The sequence below is a fragment of the Podarcis vaucheri genome (assembly GCF_965113315.1).
Source record: "Podarcis vaucheri genome assembly, chromosome: 6".
Taxonomy (NCBI): Eukaryota; Metazoa; Chordata; class Lepidosauria; order Squamata; family Lacertidae; genus Podarcis; species Podarcis vaucheri.
In genome coordinates, this window is record NC_138764.1 from 84147114 (window position 1) to 84164282 (window position 17169).

A 17169-nucleotide genomic window follows, 5' to 3' on the forward strand; every position below is an offset into this window, starting at 1 on the left:
TTCTTGGTGGACCCTGAAAAGACCATGTGGTCCATCTTGCCCAACAAATTCTCACTGTTTCAACTTTCAAATGGTCTTCCTTTGGACCGTTTGAGAAAAGTTGGGAACAAAGTAAATATTTTTTTAAAGAAATTTTGAGGAGCCAATGTGCATGTGCTTGTGACTACCTGATGGAAGTAATGAGGTGACTGTGGGACTTCACTCATCATTTTAAGGCAGGTTTACAACATCCTGCTTGTACTTGCAGCATTGCAGCATTCAGTGAAGAAAGGATTCCAGCCTGCAGATATTCTTAGCAAGACCACATGACTATGGACTATAGAATCCTGTCTTCAAAGAAACCCAGCACACTGCAAGTGGATTTTGTGTTGGGTGTGTGTGTGTGAGATGGTCCTACAATTGTTCTTATTATGAATTCCATTTATAGATAGCGTTCCCAGCCTCCTAAGATTCACCACATTGTTCGGTTTTATTATTTATTGGTATTTAACTGACTTTTTATTGATGGCTTCTGTGGTTTTGCTGATATGTTTCTTTGAATTTTTGGTTTTAAATGTTGCGTATGCATTTTTTACTTTTTAAAATTAAATTATCTTACCATGTTCTATGTAAATCGAACAGTATATAAATATTATTGATGATGATACACACACACACATACACACACACAGTAAAATAAAACCAATGTCAAATAATTTACATTAAAAAAATTAAAGATACATAAGCAATATTCATATTGACAATACCAACACTGTGCACCATGTAGTAATGAGCTGACTATTTCACTCTATATCTGAGGATCATTTTAATTAGAAATGCCACATAGTGACTCACATGCTTCTTCAGAAGAAGAAAAAAGGCATGTGCTGTGCTATTGAGCTATAGCCTATCCCACCTTATGGCTGTTTTGTTCTCTCTCTCTCTCTCACTCTCTGTCTTTTTGAAAACATCACAATCACCAGGTATTAACTTGAATATAGGAAGTCCTGGTTCTTTTACAACATGAGCCCTGCCCTGGTACCATTCCCAGGGGTGAGTGAGTTTTCCTCACGTGCTGGAAGGAGCTATAATCAGGGTGTGACTCAGGAGAATTCTTTGAAGTTTGGGTGTTTATACAGGTGCATTACAGGTGTCAACACCCAGAAGCCCGGCTACAACAACACATGCAATCTATAAAGATGGTGCAATGCAATTATTTTCGAGGGCCTGAAAAGTTTGATGCTGCTGATATTAAGTATGAGGTAGATGGGGAGACATATAATCTTAACCCTACCCACGCATCTGTTTAAATACAAGTCTTGTTCTATTCTAAGCGTTCACACCCGATTCCTGAAGGCACCATGAAGACACTGACAGTCCTTCTCCTTGTGGGGCTTCTGGCCCTTTGGACCGAATTACCCTCTGCAACTTGTTACAGAATAGGTAGGTAAGATGCGAAAAAGTTGAAAGGCGATTCTGGAATACAGGACAGGGGAAAAAACATTTGGAGTAGCTAAAGCTGGGTTATCGGTAGTTATATCCACAAAGCCATTTCAGGGCAAGTAACTTTGTCCCGAGATAAACAGGACTTGGTCCTGCAGAAGAGAGAAACGGAATTCACGCTGTCTTGCTATATAATATTTTTGTAAGGGGAAAAGTTGTCATGCTGTAGTTTGTGTGGCTGCCAGTAGGCGGCAGTGTGAGCTGCAGCATGAGCAAGCAGAGCAGGAATGGCAGGCAACAATAACAGAGACGGCAGCCCCCAATATAATTCTGCACGTGTTTGCTTTGCAGCTATACGTTACTGAACTCTGTGAGTTCAATGGGACTTATTTCCAAGGAGTAAATGTGCATAGAACTGCAGCCTTTTTAGGGCAAACATATGTTTGTCTATACCCAGAACTTGAGTTGAATAAGACTACAGAGTGTGTGAAAATTTGTAGCCTGAGAAGTAAGTCACATTGAGCATAGTGGGAGTAAGAGCAAGCATGTATATAGGACTGCATTGCAATGCTAATAATACTAATAATATCAATACTACTACTACTAATAATATAAATAAATAAATTCATGCTACCTTCAATTAAACAGAGCTGGTGGTATGATGGCCACTCTTAGGCACTCTGGAGAAGGTTGCCAGTGGGCATGGACAGAGTTTTGTAGTTTGCATAAGGGATACAGAAAGCCAAGAGCAATTCTTAATTCTCTCTAAAACTATACTGTATTTTTTTTTTGTGAGGACATGATTGAATTCCATTTATTTAAGTATACAATACAGATTGGAATGTTGTGAAAAAGGTAGCAGTGTAGCAGAGCACATGTGACAAAGACTCAAGTCACCAAAAGTGATGGATTGTTTTTTAATGAGAAATAATTGTTTATGTTGTTTATTTTTTATATTTTTAAATTTTATTATTTTTAGACTGCTTTGACATATGCTTTAAACAAATAGAAGTGCTGAACAAACCACATACAGTATCAATATCTATATCTTCTTTCTATCTATCTATCTATCTATCTATCTATCTATCTATCTATCTATATCTATCATCTATCATCTATCATCTATCTCTATCTACCATAGTTTACCATGCCTGCTGGCAACTTTGCATCTTTAGAGATAGGCAACATTTTTTTGATTCTCACATCTTGGGAGAATCATGTGATCACAATGACAACTGTAATTTCCTTTTCTTACAAATGAAATGTTTAGCTGGAAACATCTTAAAAGAGATAAACGAACCATTCATTATTTATATAGAACTTAAATTGTAAATTCCTTTGTGTGTCTCATTTATCTTCACAAAATCATAGTGACTTGAAATATTCCCCTGTCTTACAGAGTTAGTTACTGACTCTGAGAAATTGGGCACTTTCAGACGTGCTGTTTATTAACACAGATTTGGCTGGCGTCCCATCACTTTTCTAACAGCAAAAAATGGACGGAAGAAACGTGTTGGAAAATTTCACTGGAAAGTTATCATTTAGCAACATTTCCCAGGGTTTCTGGCCTACATAAGATTTGGATAGATGGGAAACCTATAAAATACATGTGGAAAGATTGGCAGGATAGTGGGCTCTTGCATGCCTAAAATGTGAGCTTCCTAATTATAAATTCAAATGCAAATTTTGCTACGGACAACATGGCTGCACTATAGTCAATAGAATTTTAAAGTGCGTAAAAGTTCATATTTTGATGTTCAGATGCTGTTCTTTTTTATTTTTGTGCTCTTTTTATTGTAATTATTAGTATGTTTTGATGGATCGCACTCATACACACAAACTCATATAAAATTGTAATTCTATTAATGTTTAACTGTTTTTAATGACTGCTTCCCCTCTCCCATTCTTTTCCCTGTCAGAGAAAAAGGTGGGTAGTAGCAGTAGCAGTAGCAGTAGTAGTAGTAGTAATAGTAATGATAATGATAATGATAATGATAATGATAATATTTCAGGGATGTGCCCAGGAAATCCATTTCAGTGCTCCATGCCAGGAATTAGTCGTTGCAGGAGTAACTATGACTGCCCACGTAACCTGCAGTGCTGCAACTACAGATGTGCCAGGGTCTGCAGAGCTCCATCACCAGGTATATTCATCAATGACTGACATTTCAAGGTACAATTTCTTAGAGCATGCATATTATTGGAAACAGGGAAGGGGGAAACCAGTTTGTGCAAGATGTACCACCATTGCACACCTTAACCTCTGGGGCAGCCTAAGTGGCTAAGCTCTGCCATTCGAAAGGATATTAATGGGTGTATATATATACAGTAGGTGCAACAATATATTCCATAAAATATGAACCGGTGCCAGGAGTGGGTCAGTAATAAAACACCCAGTGTCAGTGAAGTTGACTCTCTATTCAAAGAAACCCAAACAGGCCTAGTGATCACAGGAACTCTTCCCAGTAGGTCTTGCCCCAAGAAGGCAGTTGCAAGGACTGGAGGTCCCTGCCGTCCCACTCCTCTCTAAGATTCCTCCCCCAGTTCCTTCCCCAGCAGCCCAAGCCTTCGTCTTGTCTCTGTTCTGCCCTCTTCATTCCTCTGGGTGTTCTGGGAGACCATGAGGAAGGGGAGCTGGTCACAGCAGAAGGGGAAGACTCTGTGGCTTCTTCAGGGCCGTCTTACCCATAGATGCTAGGGGTGCGGGGCATCTGGGTGCCGGGCTCTCAGGGGTGCCAGGCCAAGAGTCTGGGGCCTGAGAGTTGAATCCGGTGAAGAGCCCTCCTGTTGGTCGGAGCGCCGCAGTGGGCTCTTCTGCTGTGGACAGCTTTGAGCTGCGAGTTCAGGGGCGACCAAGCCAGCAAGACACTGAGGCAGCTGGCTGGCTCCGACCTCCTGTGCACCTGGGACTGGGCAACTGGGGGGGGGCGCTGAGCAGATCTTTGCACCCCGACGCCGCATATGCTTAAGTCAGCCCTGGGCTTCTTCAGCAGCCTGTCTCATCTCTGTCTCCTGGCCCCCCTCCTCTCCCGCCTCTCAGTCTGGACTGCTCTCTGCCCCAGCCTCTTCTTGCTCACTAAGGCATGTTCCTTCTTCTGCTCCCAACACCTCCTCCTGCCAGCCTGCTCCTTGTCCCTCTGACCACATATGGGCATTCCACCATCAATCCCCTGGCTCTGAACCTTCTTCCTCGGGGAGTTCCCCAGCTGATACCTCCCACCATTCCTCTGCATCCAGCCCTTTTCTATGGGCCAGGCGGGAGGGACCTACTCAGAGTTCTCTCTATGAAGCAGATGTGTTTGGCTGTGAGTAGGAACAAGGTGTGTGTCTGAGAGATGTGTAATGTTGGAGCTGGCATTGCTGGGCACCTGCCAAGGCCCACATTGCCAACCCCTGGAGACCCTTGCTCTGCTCCCCCTACTCCTTGCTGTCACTGCCACTCGGGCAGCTCCTCGCTGCTCACGCAAACAAATGCCCTCTCTTACCATGCAAGCAATGATAAGAGCAAGGAGATAGGCAGCAGCGGTCATCTCTTACCTCTTGATTTTCCTGTGGACACTTGTGCCTAGAGGGGTAGTCAATATTTCACCACCCATTTGTAGGATGTCAAGTGGATGGCCATTTCAAGGAAGTATAAAAGAATAACAGCCACCATTTCCCCCACCCATCTGCCCATCCAGAGGTGCATGGGGGAGCTAGCATTACTGCTCTGACTCTGGTTCGCTTCAGAGCAATGGTACTACCACATACGAGAGACGCTGAGTCTGTAAAGTATACATAGAAAGCTGAACCAGATTGTCAGGTCTTGCAGGCTCAGGCTGTGAACTTGCTGGTTACTCATTCAAATGTGGCTTTTGGTACCGCCAATAGGGCTGCACAATAGTCAAAAGAAATACTAGAATGCATTCATTAGTGTCTGTACATTGGTTAACGATGCTCCTTTTGTTCTTTCCCCCAGTGATATCTTGGTATTGCCCACGGAATCCATTTAGGTGCACTGTCCCAGGAATTGATCGTTGCAGAACTGACTATGACTGCCCAGGAAGACAAAGGTGTTGCTACTACAATTGTGCCAGGTCCTGCAGATAAGGTACCACCATCGATGGCTAAGGACATACCTTGGACATCATCTTGATAGATGCAGCCAGCCCAAATGACCAAGGGGATGGAGCACCTGAGGAACGGTTCCAGCATTTGGAACTTTAAAGTTTAGAGAAAAGATTAGTAAGAGGCAACACGGTAGAAGTTTACAAAATTCTGCACAGCATAGAGAAAGATTTTCTCCCTTTCTAACAACATGAGAACTTTTTTCACGTCCATAAAAGCTGAATATTGGAAGATTTGGGACAGATACAAGCAGTGAATTGTTGAACAATGGAACCCACTCCCACAAGGGGCAACAATGGCCACCAACTTGCAGGGGTGCCAGTTCCTGGGGGCTGATCTGTTTTGGGGCCCCTCAAAATCTTTTGGGAAGGGGCCGGAGGGCTCCCAATGTTGAGGCGGCAGAGGAGGCCGAGTGCGGGTCCAAGCATGGCACAGCTCCAGTGGCTGGCTTCTTCCCTTTCTCCCCTGCTGCGGAGGGGAAGGACGGTCAAAGCAGCCTCCCGCCAGTGGCTGTGCCAGGAGGAGGAGCAGCCACTGGCCATTGAAGCCGCACGGCCACTGCATTCAGCTCTGCCCCTGGCTCCTCCCCACGTCCTGGCATCACGTGGACAGCGCTGGGCCTAATGATGCCCCCGCAAGCTGGCACCTCTGCCAACTCAGTTGGCTTTGAAAGACGAACGGGCAAATTCATGGGGGGCAATGCTCTGTCTCCACAGAGGCAGTATGCTTCTGAACGTAAGTTGCTGGAAACCACAGGAGAGAGAGAGAGAGCCTGAATAAGATACCGTATTTTTTGCTCCATAAGACACACTTTTTTCCTCTTAAAATCTAAGGGGAAATGTCTGTGCGTCTTATGGAGCGAATGTGTGGTCCCTGGGGCTGGGGGGGAGGAAACCCGGGCTTCCCCCCCCAGCCCCGACAAGCTCCTGAGCAGCTCTGGGGTAGCCTGTGAAGCCTCCGCAGGGCAGCGGAAAGCCTTCATCCCACTGCCCTTGGGAGGCTTCGCGCGGCTATCCCTGGCTTTTGCGGGAGGTGGAGGAAGGGACAAAGCGAGGCTCTCTCACTTCCCCCACTTCCCGCAAATGCCCCCAAGACCCGCTCTCCCTTTAAAGAGCTGTGCGGAGCGTGTGTGTGGCTCTTGGGGGCTTTTCCCCGAGGAGGGAGAAGGGCAGCCCATCAGTGACGGGCTGCCCTTCTCCCTCCTCGGGGAAAAGCCTGCAAGTGCCGCGCACATGCTCCACGCGGCTCATGAAAGGGAGCGCTGAGCAGAGCCTGGGATGCATACAGGCTCTGCTCAGCGCTCCCTTTAAATAATATTTTTTCCCTTGAATCCCCCCCCCCCCAAGTTATGGTCAGGTGTGCCGTATGGAGCAAAAAATACAGTAGATGCTCTAGCCTTGCTTGTTGGGGACTTCCGGGGTGGCGCCTCCGGCAAATGGCGGACTCCCTCTGAAACGGAGGGACAAGCTCCACGAGAAACGGGTCTTTCCCGCTATGGCAAAGCGGGGACCCTCTAGAAATCACAGGCGGATGAAGCCTGTGAACTTGGGACTCGGCGGGCACCCTTAGCGCCCCCCCAACCCGCAAAGGAGCCCAATAACGGCATCTGGGTGGCCACCGTGAGAGCAGGATGCAGAACTAGATGGACAGTTGTCTCGATCCCGCAGGCTCTTTGTCTTTTCCTGTGCTCACAGTCTTATGATGGGCCTGGTGCAATCAGGGAAGCTGGGAGCCGCGGGTTATCCCTATATACCAACAGTAATTGGTCCACTCAAAGATATCGCCCTGTCAGTTTGGATTTTATTTTGATCTGACAAATTTATCAGAATTTGGCTATTGAGCGCCAGTGCAGGGCACTTCTCTCTAGGACACTAGAAAGGGCTAAGCTCTGTGCTTTAAAGGGGCATTTATATGTCTGATAAATGAGAAAAAACATGGTAAGATATTCAAAATGCTAAGATTCCCAATTAGAAGGATTTAGAAGGAGGGACCTACTCTGAGTTCTCTCTTCCAGGGAGGTAAGGACAACAACAGGCGGGAACATTTTAGGAATTTTCTCCGAGGCTGGGAGTGAGGAGGTACAATTGACTAGGATTATTTTGTTCTCTGTCACCAACCTTGTTGTTTTTTGTCTCCTTTTCCCATCCAGAATAACATCCTGTTGGCGCGCCTGAAATGCAACACCTGTGCCTGAAATTCCCCCAATTATTCATCTTTTCATCATGCAGGGAAACCACTTTCTACCCAACTGAATACAAATAAAGGGTTTATCTGACTGAGTCATAATCAGAGTAGATCCATTGAAACCAATTGACTTTTGTTAGTAAATCAAATTATTTTTGTGGGTCCATTCTGAGTATGACTTAGTTGGATACCACCAACAGTCTTTTGTTTTTGTTGTTGGCATTTCTCATCTGAGTCTCAGGACATCATGTGGAAGGAGAACAGAAGTGAAGGAACATGCTTTTACTTGTTACTTAAAATATTGGTGGTCAGCTATAACGTCTCCTTGGAGATTTTCTTGAATGGGCCACATATTGACCAAGAAGCTCAGATGAAACAGGAGCATTTCTGTACATTCATCTATTGGACTATAAAAGTAGACCTTGCTCTTGTGATTGACAGTGAAGAAGTCATAATCTGCAGCAAAATGTGTTACATAATAGGTTATGGGCTATTGGTTATTTAAATTGAATATACAACTTCTAACACAGAGCAAGCTTCCAGATTCATCCCAGTGGGTGAGAAACTCCATGTGGTTATAACTCTGACAGCTTATTTCCAGTTCCTGCATCAATCTGGGAAATGTTTATGCAACAAGAAATTACCTTGCAACACCAGTATTTACAAACACCGTCATCACATAATAGGACGCTTTCCTCCTGTGGATCCAGGACTCATTTATCTCTCTCTCTCTCTTTGAAACTATAAATGAAAAAGTCATACAGTTACATTTGCAGAAGAAATAAATGCATATGGTTCAAATTGTATATGCAAATTGTTATTCCAGTCTGGAAGAGCTGCAATCTATATTATTTTATATTGCTCTATTTCAATTGGAGATTTCCACAAAATAGCAGCACACCTGTTGCAGAACAGAAACTACACAACCAGTTCTGAAAGGTGAAAATTCCAGGTAGCCTGACCTTGCAAGTTGCTAGATCTCAATGGAGAGAATCTTGGGTCTGGACACACTTTCATTTCTGCCTGTACACACTTTCATTCACTTTCACTTTCCTAGGATTTGCATCAGATCAGTAGCACTGGCCCAAAAGCTTTTCATTTACAGTGGTACCTTGTTTTGAATCCGGGATCTGTTCTGGAGCCCTGGACGCTCGACGAAAGGGACGCTTGACAAAGCGCTGCTCTGCGCACACAGGCGGAGCGGTTTGCGCTTCTGCGCATGTGCGAGCGGCAAACCTGGAAGTAACCCATTCCAGTACTTCCGGGTTTGCCACAGACGTTGGCAGAAATGGACAGTCGACGGGCCAACGTTTGTGGAGGTGTTACTGTATATCGCGACACAGAAATAGAAAAAAACACTGTATCACAACAAATGAAAAACTCCTTAAAACCCAAATAAAAATTTGTTCCCCTCCTGATCTGATCCTTTTTTTTACCAGTTGCCTCCGAAGCCTGGAGCTGTGCTGGTCTCTACCCAACACTATTTTCTTTATTTTAAAAATGTGTCCACCTCTTGCACTCTTATGGGAACTGCAAACAACTACATATATGTGAGCATAAGCAGTTTTCCTTTCCAGTGCCAACGTGTGTCAGCTGTGTGACCACAATGCAAAAGTTGGGAATGACTGGGGAATGTAAACCTCCAAATTGCCCCCCTTCCCTGGCTGCTGCTGCTGCTGCTGCTGCTGCTTCTTCTTCTTCTTCTTCTTCTTCTTCTTCTTCTTCTTCTTCTTCTTCTTCTTCTTCTTCTTCTTCTTCTTCTCCTCCTCCTCCTCCTCCTCCTCCTCCTCCTCTGATCACTCGTAGCCGAGTAAGATTGTCTTTCATGAACATGGTCTTAACAGTGAGTCTGTAAGTGACTGTGGAGACCAATTCTGGATCCACACATCCTTCCACAGAGGGAACATTGGTTTCCAGGCAGGAGTTGATCACAGCGAGGGTTTGCCAACCCTGCCTTCCTTTTAGCACATTTCTCTCTTTCGTCCGGAGTTTGAGCATCTTCAAAGCCCACAACACCTTTGGTAAAGGCTGTTCTCCAACTGGAGCGCTCGCAGGCCAGTGTTTCCCAGTTGTCAGTGTTTATATATTCCATGTTCCAAAGTTCAATGGTCTTTTACAACCGCTGGGTGGTGGCCCCACTGGGCGTGGTAATCCAGTCAGGGGGAAAGGGAGGCAGACTATGTTTAGGACACCTTTTCTAGCCCCTCCCCTTTTCAGGGTGAGGAGAGTGGATCCTAAATAGGACTGCTCAGTCATGGATATACTGTAGCTGCTGAGCTGCTCAACTGCCTCATTCCTTGAGTCGGAGCCACTGAATCTGTATCCACCGCCCATGTGCCAGTTCATGACTAGGGCCTTCCAGATTTCACAATCCTGCCCCCATTACCAGGGGAGCAGAGAAAGGGTAGGGCAAGAAGGAAGAAAAACAGAAGTGATGGACAGAGTATCCCATGTTTTCAGGGATGCCTCCTTGAAATAGTGAGCACTAAGGTGTGGCATGAGGACCTTGTGGATGGCCCGGGACAAAACTAATCTGCAGCTTGACAAGAGGAAGAAAACAAAGCACAAATGGAAGTGTGGATAAAACCTCAGTCCATAATTACCACCACCAGAGGGCAGACAGGAACTATTGGCTAGATTTGTGAAAGTTACCCAATTCTCTTAAAAAACAACGAAAACCTTCAGCTCTCTATGACTGTTTATTGAGCATTCATCCCAATTCTTATAGGGTGGTCCTGCTAAACAATTTTCCTGCACATTTCCCCATCACCTACCTCTCTAGAAACAGTCAGATTTTTGTTTTTTGTTGAAAGTGGGTTCCCCTCCCTGCCAAATCCGCTTTAACTGTTCAACCTGCGTTTGCCAGGAGGAGTTTAAATCCCACCTGCAAACCCATTTGTGTGAGTACAGTCAGGACAGTACAACCAATTCAAATACAGTGGTACCTCAGGTTACAGTCGCTTCAGGTTACATACGCTTCATGTTACAAACTCTGCTAACCCAGAAATAGTACCTCGGGTTAAGAACTTTGCTTCAGGATGAGAACAGAAATCGTGCTGCGGCGGTAATGCGGCAGCAGGAGGCCCCATTAGCTAAAGAGGTGCTTCAGGTTAAGAACAGTTTCAGGTTAAGAACGGACCTCCGGAACGAATTAAATACTTAACCCGAGGTACCAATGTACTGAGTTGCTTTCCTCTCTCCCACTTTATTTGGCAAACATGGAACTGATTTCTGGAAAAGCAGAACAAACCAGTGGCGTAGCGTGGGTTCTCAGCAAGGCAAGTAATTTGCGCCCCCTAACCCGTGGATTTTAGCACTCGAGTCTCTTCCGCGCCCCCCCAGATGCTGCGCAAGGTGTGGCAGGCCCCCCCTGCACCCCCCACGCTATGCCACTGCTCCCACCACAAGTCTTCAGGACAGCCATCCGAAGGCTGGCGCGGGGAGAAGGTCTCTCTGCCCCACCGCCAGGCTTCGGAGCAGCCTTCCGAAGGCTGGCGGCGGGAGGAGGTCTCTCCGCCCCACCGCCAGCCTTCGGAGGAGGTCCGAGGACAGTGGGGTTCCTGCTTCCTCGAGGAGGGCCGGCCAAACGCGCCCCCCCAAATGTTGCGCCCGGTGCGGCCGGCACCCCTGGCACCCCCCACGCTACGCCACTGGAACAAACTACAGAGCCAGATTTAGATTTTTTTTTTACCGTTTAAACAAAATAACCATCAAAAATATTAGCCAGAAATTGATTTCAAGATACTTTTCAAGAAAAAGTGACTAAAATGAACCCTTGTTTACCTATATCCTAATATACCTCATTAGAGCATGACAAGGCTCTATAGGGAGCCATGCGTCCAACTTTATTGAAGAAACTCCTGTATTAGAAGGCCCTGGTTTGTGTCTGACTTTTTTCACTTCCTCCTACTATAGTAGCTCTGTCTACTTTTCAACATGGCAAGATCTGAAGTTGGTTTGTGCAAAGATACACATGACAGACCCTTTTGGCTTCTTTGATTATATTTTAGTGTCCTGGCTGGGTCCAGACCTTGAAAGAATTTTAACCTGCGTATAGTTCTTGTGAGATGGAATCTGAAACAAAACGTTGCAATGTGTTCTTACCTTGTAACTGGAATGTTCCTGTTCAGGGTTCCAACCAGCCAGCCCCAGAATATTATGGCAATACCTCTCCCAATCGTGGGTCCACACATGTTGTTGTTGGACCACAACTCCCATCATCCCTGGTCACTGGTAGCTTAGGGATGATGGGAGTTGTAGTCCAACAACATCTGGGGACCCAAGGTTGAGAAAGGCTGGTGCAGACATATTGAGCTATGTGAATCAGTCATCTGTCTCAGTATAAGGCGCCTTCTGATGCTTCAGTCAGCAATGACTAAATCCTATTGGCCATTAACTTCACAAACATGGTGGTCTCCTCCTGGGGGCATCATCCATTTCTGTCACATCAATCAAATGCAGACTTTGTGGCTACAACATCCAGCAAGTTCTCTCTCTCTGTCGCCCCAACCCTTTTGTCTTTCCTGAACCTCCGTCAGCATTAAGAGTGCCACTGAATTGCAGATTTGCTTGCTTTTTATTGTCCAGATTATACTGGAATATTAAGAGTTGTTAACACACACCGGTTCCAGGACGTGCAGTTGTTGCCACTCTACATGCGGTCTGTGATGACGGTGCAAAGAAATTGCTTACAGTTTTCTGTTATTGCTTTTCTTTATTAATTTTCCTGCAAAGCAGGTGACGCTAGAGGAAGATTAGCAAATCTGATTTCCCAACTCAACGGTAGCCTTGCAGCTCCTTAAATACCAGCCTTGCTTAGTTCTGAGCAGTAGTGCTTGATTGCTGGAAGAGCCATGAAGACACTGGTGACTTTTGCCCTTGTGGGACTTCTAGCCCTTTGGCTACCTTTCACAGCTTGTCAGAAGACTCCAAAAGGTGAGGCATAAAACCAGCAGCAATCCTATATCCATTGACTTGGGAGCAAGCCCCAGTGAATCTTGTGCCACTCAAAGATTGGTGGGGTCCACAACTATATATTTGAAGTTTAAAGGAAGCCCAATTTCTTCTTGTTGGGTGTGCTTACAAAGCCTCTTAAATTGGATAAGATTAGTCCTCTGGTTGTATTTGAAAGCGGTCTTTGGTAGTTCAACAATATATTTTGTAGTTTGCTTATGGTTTTGCCAGTTGCCTTGAACAATGAGCTGGGGCACAAATATTTAAATAATGCACCAAGATACAAAACCTACTGTGCTGATTCAAAAGACTTCAAACCTTTTCCTATTGCAGGCAAACCTGGAACCTGCCCGCCAAGTCCTTGCTTATGCATTGGCCCTGAACCAGATGAGTGCATAGATGACTATACTTGCCAAGGACGGGAAAAGTGTTGCTATTCCTGTTGCGCAATGCGCTGTGTGGATCCAAGATTCCGGAATGTGGAATGTAAGTGGGACTGTGGATTCCTGAGACTGTGGGTGTAATTCTGATGCCCCAATTTACCTCTTTCTCCCCTTCAAACACTCATCAGTACAGTCCCATGCCTCTATGTCCTTTTTTCTGGGGAACCCCAGCCAGATGGGAGGGATATAATTATTATTATTATTATTATTATTATTATTATTATTATTATTATTATTATTTTGTTTCTGCAAATACAGAGGATCCAGTCCCTATATTCTCTCTTGCGCTCTCTGCTTCCTTTTCAAACTGTTGAGGCAGTTTGAACATCACCTTCCCCTCACCATTCATCTGTTCGGCTGGGTAGGGGCAACTGCTATCTCCCATCTCCCATATAGCTTTGAAGAAGAGAAGACAGGCGCGCGCACACACACACACAGAGAGAGAGAGAGAGAGAGAGAGAGAGAGAGAGAGAGTTGCTGCAAATATGTACACCAGGGATGGGGAGAGCCAGGTCTCTCTGTCTGACCTGTAGGACTCTCCCCAGCTAAAACCTCCTCCTCTGACAACAGTCTTTAATTAGCACTACTGCAATGAGAGGGAAAAGCCACTGAACAGTTAATGTATCTCGGTCCAGAAATCAAAGTGGCGATCTGGACCATGCATTGAGTTTCTCTTTCCACCCTCCTCCTTGCTTCTGCAGTAACAAGTAATGACTGGTGATTCTACATAAGGAGCCAGTTTACATATTATAGCCATGTCTGTCTTCCACTTAGTGAGAGAGAAATGTACTCTGCAACAAAATTCACATTAGTGGCCAAGAAGGGCTCTTTGCAAACCAGATCTCCTGTGTTCTAACAACTGCTAGAAAGTAATGTTCCCAATGTTTTGATTTCTTTCCAGGATGTTTCCCCTTCATCATAAAATGGCTGAAGACCACAGGTGTTGGTGGCTCATCATGCTTATGAAGATTGGGAGAGAAGCAAAATGCTTGAGTGGGAAACGGGCTTCTTTTTCATTATTTTTTCTATTTCCCTGCTAATAAACATTTTAAAAAAAGAAAGCTTGGTCACTTGTGATGATTGTCTCTTTTCTTTTTCTTGAATTGCACGTGCTGCTGCTGCTCATCCCTGTAGGTTTACAGTCTAAAGGAGAGGCAGTATGGGTTTAGAAGTTAAAGTGTCCGACTAGGAGTTGGGAAACCAGGTTTTGAATCCTCACCCAATAAGCTTCTTAGAAGCTTAGGTAGGATATAGATGGAATAAAATGTAAACAACTGACTGAGCTCTTCTATCCCATCCTGATCACTGAGATTGTTTGGATAATAATAATAATAATAATAATAATAATAATAATAATAATAATAATAATTTTTTACTCATACCCCGCCCATCTGGCTGGGTTTCCCTAGCCACTCTGGGCGGCTCCCAACAGAATATTAAAAACACGATAAACATTAAAAACTTCCCCAAACAGGGTTGCTTTCAGATGTCTTCTAAATGTCAGATAGTTGTTTATTTCTTTGACATCTGATGGGAGGGCATTCCACAGGGTGGGCGCCACTACCGAGAAGGCCTTCTGCCAGGTTTTCTGTAACTTCGCTTCTCGCAGTAAGGGATCTGTCAGAAGGCCCTCAGCACCAGAGCTCAGTGTCTGGGCAGAATATAGGGGGTGGAAATGCTCCTTCAGGTATACTGGGTCAAGGCCATTTGGGGCTTTTAAGGTCAATACCAATTGAATTGTGCTCGGAAACATACTGGGAGCTAATGCAGGTCTCTCAGGACCAGTGTGATATGGTCTTGGCGGTCACTCCCAGTCACCAGTCTAGCTGTCACATTCTGGATTAGTTGAAGTTTCCAGGTCACCTTCAAAGATAGCTCCATGTAAAGTGCATTGCAGTAGCCCAAGTGTGAGATAACTAGAGCATGCACCGCTCTGGCAAGACAGTGTGTTGGCAGGTAGAGTCTCAGCCTGTGTGTCAGATGGAGCTGGTAGACAGCTGCCCTGTGCACAGAATTGACCTGGATGAGCTCTGTTAGTTGTCCCCTGTGTTACAAAGGGCCACATGGCATCTACCTGAAGCCAGGCATTTAGTGTTGTTGGTCCCATACTTCAAAACAAGTTGGCAGAGCATGGGTCCCACATTGGGTAAAAGATTCCTGCCTTGCAGGGAGTTGAACAAGATGACCCTTGTGGTCCCTTCCAATGGTATGATTTTATGCTCGCTTTTGACTTTAAGGTGCCAACAGGCCAATGCAGTTATTTACATTTTTCTTGAGTAGTCTGCCGTTATAACAATTGTCCTCTGTTGTTTGCAAAGGTTTTTATGTTGCTGTCCACCACTCTGATGCTTTATGAGAGGGAGATATAGAAATAAAGAAATCGATGCAGAAAGAGATGCGGGAAATGACCCAGGTATATTTAAATACCTTTTGCAGTTCATTATATATCATTTCCCAGAAAGCCTTAATCCTTGGGCACGTCCACCAAAAGTGAAAGAATGTACCTTCAGTTTCTTTACATTTCCAACATTTATTATCGTGCAAATGATAGATTTTTGCAAGCTTGACTGGGGTTATGTACCACCTGTATATCATTTTCATAATATTTTCTCTTAAGGCATTACATGTAAACTTCATACCTGTGTTCCATAACTGTTCCCAGTCAGCCATCATTATGTTATGTCCAATATCTTGTGCCCATTTAATCATTGCAGATTTCACCGTTTCATCCTGAGTATTCCATTTCAACAGCAAGTTATATATCTTTGACAAAGTCTTAGTTTTGGGTTCTAACAATTCTGTTTCCAATTTTGATTTTTCCACCTGGAAGCCGATTTTTTTGTCCAAATTGTATGCCTCCATTGTCTGATAATAATGAAGCCAATCACGCACTTTGTTTTTTAGTTTTTCAAAACTCTGCAATTTCAATCTTGTTCCAATATTTCCCAATATTTCGGCCATTTGACCTCCATATTGAGCTTTTTCAAGGCTTTCGCCTCGATCGGTGACAGCCACCTTGGGGTTTTATTTTCCAATAAGCCCTTGTATCTTATCCAAACATTAAACAATGCTTTCCTGACAATATGGTTTTTGAATGCTTTATGCGCTTTGACCTTATCATATCACAAATATGCATGCCATCCAAATACATTGTTAAAACCTTCTAAATCCAAAATGTCAGCATTTTCAAGAAGCAGCCATTCTTTCAACCAGCAAAACGCTGCTGATTCATAGTAAAGTTTCAAGTCTGGCAGGGCAAATCCACCTCTTTCCTTTGCATCTGTTAGTATTTTAAATTTTATTCTGGGCTTCTTGTCCTGCCAGACAAATCTAGAAATATCTCTCTGCCACTTCTTAAAACAGTCCATTTTGTCCATAATTTGCAATTTAATGGCAATTAAATCACGGCCTGTTTTTAACCTGTGCCTGTTTGACCTTGGGGGGGAGGCAGGTCTGGAGAAGCGACAACATGACATTGTGTGCATGTGTGCAGGAACACAATGGACCGCAAGAACCCCCCAAAAAGAGTAAGAGAAAAGGAGAACATGTGCAGCTCCAAAGTTGTGTGAGGGAGCAGAGGGAGCAAGAAGGAAGAAAAACAGAAGTGATGGACAGAGTATCACATGTTTTCAGGGATGTCTCCTTGAAATAGTGAGCAGTAAGGTGTGGCATGAGGACCTAGAATCTTAGACAAAACTTGTGGATGGCCCAGGCCAAAACTAATCTGCAGCTTGACAAGCGGAAGGAAACAAAGCACAAATGGAAGTGTGGATAAAACTTCAGTCCATAATTACCACCACTGGAGGGCAGACAGGAACTATTGGCTAGATTTGTGAAAGTTACCCAATTCTTTTTTTAAAAAAACCAAACCTTCAGCTCTTCTCTATGACTGTTAAAGGTCTCTTCCAGACAACCTGTTTATTGAGCATTCATTCCAGTTTCTTATAGGGTGGTCCTGCTAAGCAATTTTCCAAAATAGTCCTCAAAAATATTAGTGAGAAATTGATTTCAAGATACTTTTCAAGAAAAAGTGACTAAAATGAGCCCTTGTTTACCTATA

The 17169-nt window shown here is 44.5% G+C and overlaps 1 protein-coding gene across 1 annotated transcript; it reads left to right on the plus strand.

Moving 5' to 3' along the window:
- Nucleotides 1–1262: 1262 nt before the first annotated feature.
- Nucleotides 1263–8519, plus strand: LOC309534350 (waprin-Enh1-like). Its single transcript, XM_082226625.1, has 4 exons — nt 1263–1422; nt 3435–3566; nt 5381–5512; nt 7679–8519. The coding sequence occupies exons 1-3, from the start codon at nt 1341–1343 to the stop codon at nt 5509–5511; spliced, it is 345 nt and encodes a 114-aa protein (XP_082082751.1). The 5' UTR covers nt 1263–1340; the 3' UTR covers nt 5512; nt 7679–8519.
- Nucleotides 8520–17169: the final 8650 nt, after the last annotated feature.